The sequence below is a fragment of the Coptis chinensis genome, chromosome 8 (genome assembly GCF_015680905.1).
Source record: "Coptis chinensis isolate HL-2020 chromosome 8, ASM1568090v1, whole genome shotgun sequence".
In the NCBI taxonomy this organism is placed as follows: domain Eukaryota; kingdom Viridiplantae; phylum Streptophyta; class Magnoliopsida; order Ranunculales; family Ranunculaceae; genus Coptis; species Coptis chinensis.
Window position 1 is genome coordinate 60,600,758 of NC_141463.1, and position 2,935 is coordinate 60,603,692.

At 35.6% G+C, this 2,935-nt stretch overlaps 1 protein-coding gene across 1 annotated transcript; it reads right to left on the reverse strand.

Moving 5' to 3' along the window:
• Positions 1-922: 922 nt before the first annotated feature.
• LOC147482255 (uncharacterized) lies at positions 923-2,567 on the reverse strand. Its single transcript, XM_086580034.1, has 3 exons — positions 2,447-2,567; positions 2,217-2,293; positions 923-1,090 (listed from the first exon to the last, which is right to left on the reverse strand). Exons 1-3 carry the CDS (start codon positions 2,545-2,547, stop codon positions 951-953), a joined length of 318 nt encoding a protein of 105 aa, XP_086436160.1. The 5' UTR covers positions 2,548-2,567; the 3' UTR covers positions 923-950.
• Between the last annotated feature and the right edge of the window lie 368 nt (positions 2,568-2,935).

Here is a 2,935-nt window from a genome sequence, read left to right on the forward strand (position 1 = left end):
AAAGAGAAACAATATGATAATTGTGAATTGGTACAAGTTTAGTCCTCTGTTTATCACTTTTCAAAAGAAATAGAAGGAAACAAAACAAAACAAAAATTAGTAAATAGATAAATCAATAAATCAAAATTACAAACTAGCATAAGAACTAAAACAATAAAATATTTAATGAAACCATGGATAACATATTCAGATGACGAATAAACATCCAACAACACATTAGGATGTCAAAACCATGTTGACTTGCCAAAAAATGCGCATAAACTTAGATTTCTTTAGCATGACACCTAACACCATGCATTGAGGAAAAATGAAAGATATCAACATGCAAACAAGTGGTAGCACCTAAAGGCATTTACAAGAGAATCCATATTTGTGTTCTACCAAGAAGTAACTCTTGTGCCAATTGGAAAACAGGAGCCACAATGCCTAAATAACCTAAATTAAACTCCCAACTTAACAACAATTACAAAAGGAGGAGTGGAAACGACACTGATGCCAAAGATAATCATGTGGTGGTATGAAATATTTATAAACAAACCTGAGTCCAGTTGTTTGAACTCTTATGTTAACTTTGGCATCTGTAGGATGAGGAATGTTGTACCCACAGAATGTTACCCTTGGACTGAAAAATAACATAAAAAATCACTACCTATTAATATAAAAGTTATACACAATCAAAACGACCACCAAACCACAGTATAAGAAACCAAAACGATCATCTTGCTAAAAAAGATTGACCACTTGCATCAAAGACCACAACTTGTTCAAGGAACTTACTCTTGATTGAGAGTGAAGCGAACGGAATTAGGAAGTGTGTGATCCTCATCAACTAAAGAAAACGCTGCTGACTTTACATGATTAATTGACCCATGCTCCATTTCCACTGACCTTATTGGAGGCGGGAAGAGTTGCGTTAAAAATGTCAAGTACAGAGTACAAATAAAAGTTTCTTATGGTGTGATGTCCATTGCATTACCAGAGTTGCTCTTCCTACACTTATCAACAGCCTCATCAAAAGTTTCTCTCACGTGCCCACACATAAATATCAAATCCTGCAGGGCATCTTTAAATACCTCTTTTGCTGGATCACCTACAGACACCAAAGAAACAAACAATAGATTAAGATAAGGGATCCCTTAAGATAAATGTGAGTTAAATGATCACCTAACCATATCTGATGTACCCAATACTAGTGAGGTGGGAGGAAGCCCACAACCTCATGTTTGCAATGAAATTGGTCAGTCACAAGCACAATCAAATGCTCGCTGCAATAGATTGAAGCTTTTGCGTTGGAGTTTCCACAAAAAGGGATGAAAATAATAGATGTTGAAAAACAAAACAGCAGATGCATGTAGGAAGCTGGGGAAATTTGAATTGACTAATGGAGTGGTGGATAGTGCGATTTAGAGAGAGAACTGGTAAGCTCTATCTTAAACTAAGCCAGTGTACTGATATAACAAGGTGGGCGGATGAAAATTTTATCAACATTTTCCAGTGGAAAATCTTCCATGCAAATCATCATTGGTACAGGAAAAATTGTAGATGGAAAATCGCATTTGTCGGCATTTGATTACACACTAGATGAATTCTTATTTTGGTCGCAATTTGCTGCAAGTGTGGCAAATTCCTTAATATATTTCCCTGGCTTTGGCCAACCTACGATATGGTGCGCAAATCACACAAGTCAGTGAATTGAGGCAAAATTAACAGCGAGAGGGGAAAAAACATAACAAGCAACAGCGAGTTTCCACGGCAAAACTAAATTATTAGACATAGTCTAAAGGGGTATCTGATGAATCTAATATGTCAATGTAATATATGTTGTTATAAATAACACACCAAAATGTTTCTTTCGGATGAAATCTATTTTCTGAAAATACTTTCCAATCATTAGAAAACATCATTGGAACTGAGGTTTAAATATTTGCACTAGGACTTTTTCCTCAAGGAATGTCTTAAGCTTTTTAAACGTTTTGTTGGAACAAAATGATGTGGAAACCATTTCGTCATACACAAAGTCACCTAGGCCTAGTTTGATTTACTAGTAGAATGAAAATGAAAAGAATTAGCAGGCGAAGGAGAGGGGAAAAAAACCCAAAACAATAAGAATGTATTTCTTATAAAAAAGAAAATAAATTGGATCTCTACACTCTACACTCTAGACTAATAACAATAAAAAAATAGAAAAAATTAACGAAAAATGATGAACACCATACCAGTTGTCTGAACTCTTATGTTAACTTTGGCATCTGTAGGATGAGGAATGCTGTACCCACATAATGTCACCCTTGGACTGAAAAATAACATAAAAAATCACTACCTATTAGTATAAAAGTTACACAATCAAAACGACCACCAAACCACAGTATAAGAAACCAAAACGGTCGTCTTGCTAAAAAAGATTGACCACTTGCATCAAAGACCACAACTTGTTCAAGGAACTTACTCTTGATTGAGAGTGAAGCGAATGGAATTAGCAAGTGTGTGATCCTCATCAGCTAAAGAAAACGTTCCTGACTTTACATCATTAATTGACCCGTGCTCCATTTCCCAACCAACCAAAATTTTCTTTATGAAATTGGAGTGAAGAGAGAGTCGTGGGTGTTTGAACCTATTTTTTTCTTGTTTTTCATTTTGTCTAGAGGAGAGCACGTACGGTACGGGCTGGAAGTGTTTGAAGGAAGCATGAATCTAAACGTGGGCTCACTGGGCTTTGTTTGTGACTTTGTTTTTTTTTTTTGTGTATATCTAAGCAGTTATTTTTTAGTGGAGTTGTGGTGCACTGGACCGAAAACTAAATGGGTCATATACTCATATGAGACAGTGATATAAAGTGGGGAGTATATATACTCATATGAGACAGTGATATAAAGTGGGGAGTATCTAACTGTTTTGGGAGAATAGTCACAACAAATAATCCGTAATACATGAACCT

What these genes read in the sequence shown, in the direction of transcription:
- LOC147482255 (XM_086580034.1), bottom strand. Translation starts at nt 2,547, where the DNA reads ATGGAGCACGGGTCAATTAATGATGTAAAGTCAGGAACGTTTTCTTTA. An exon ending in CGCTTCACTCTCAATCAAGA is followed by an intron (nt 2,294 to 2,446) that starts GTAAGTTCCTTG and finishes GTTATTTTTCAG; the next exon opens with TCCAAGGGTGACATTATGTG. An exon ending in CATAAGAGTTCAGACAACTG is followed by an intron (nt 1,091 to 2,216) that starts GTATGGTGTTCA and finishes TGGTGTCTGTAG; the next exon opens with GTGATCCAGCAAAAGAGGTA.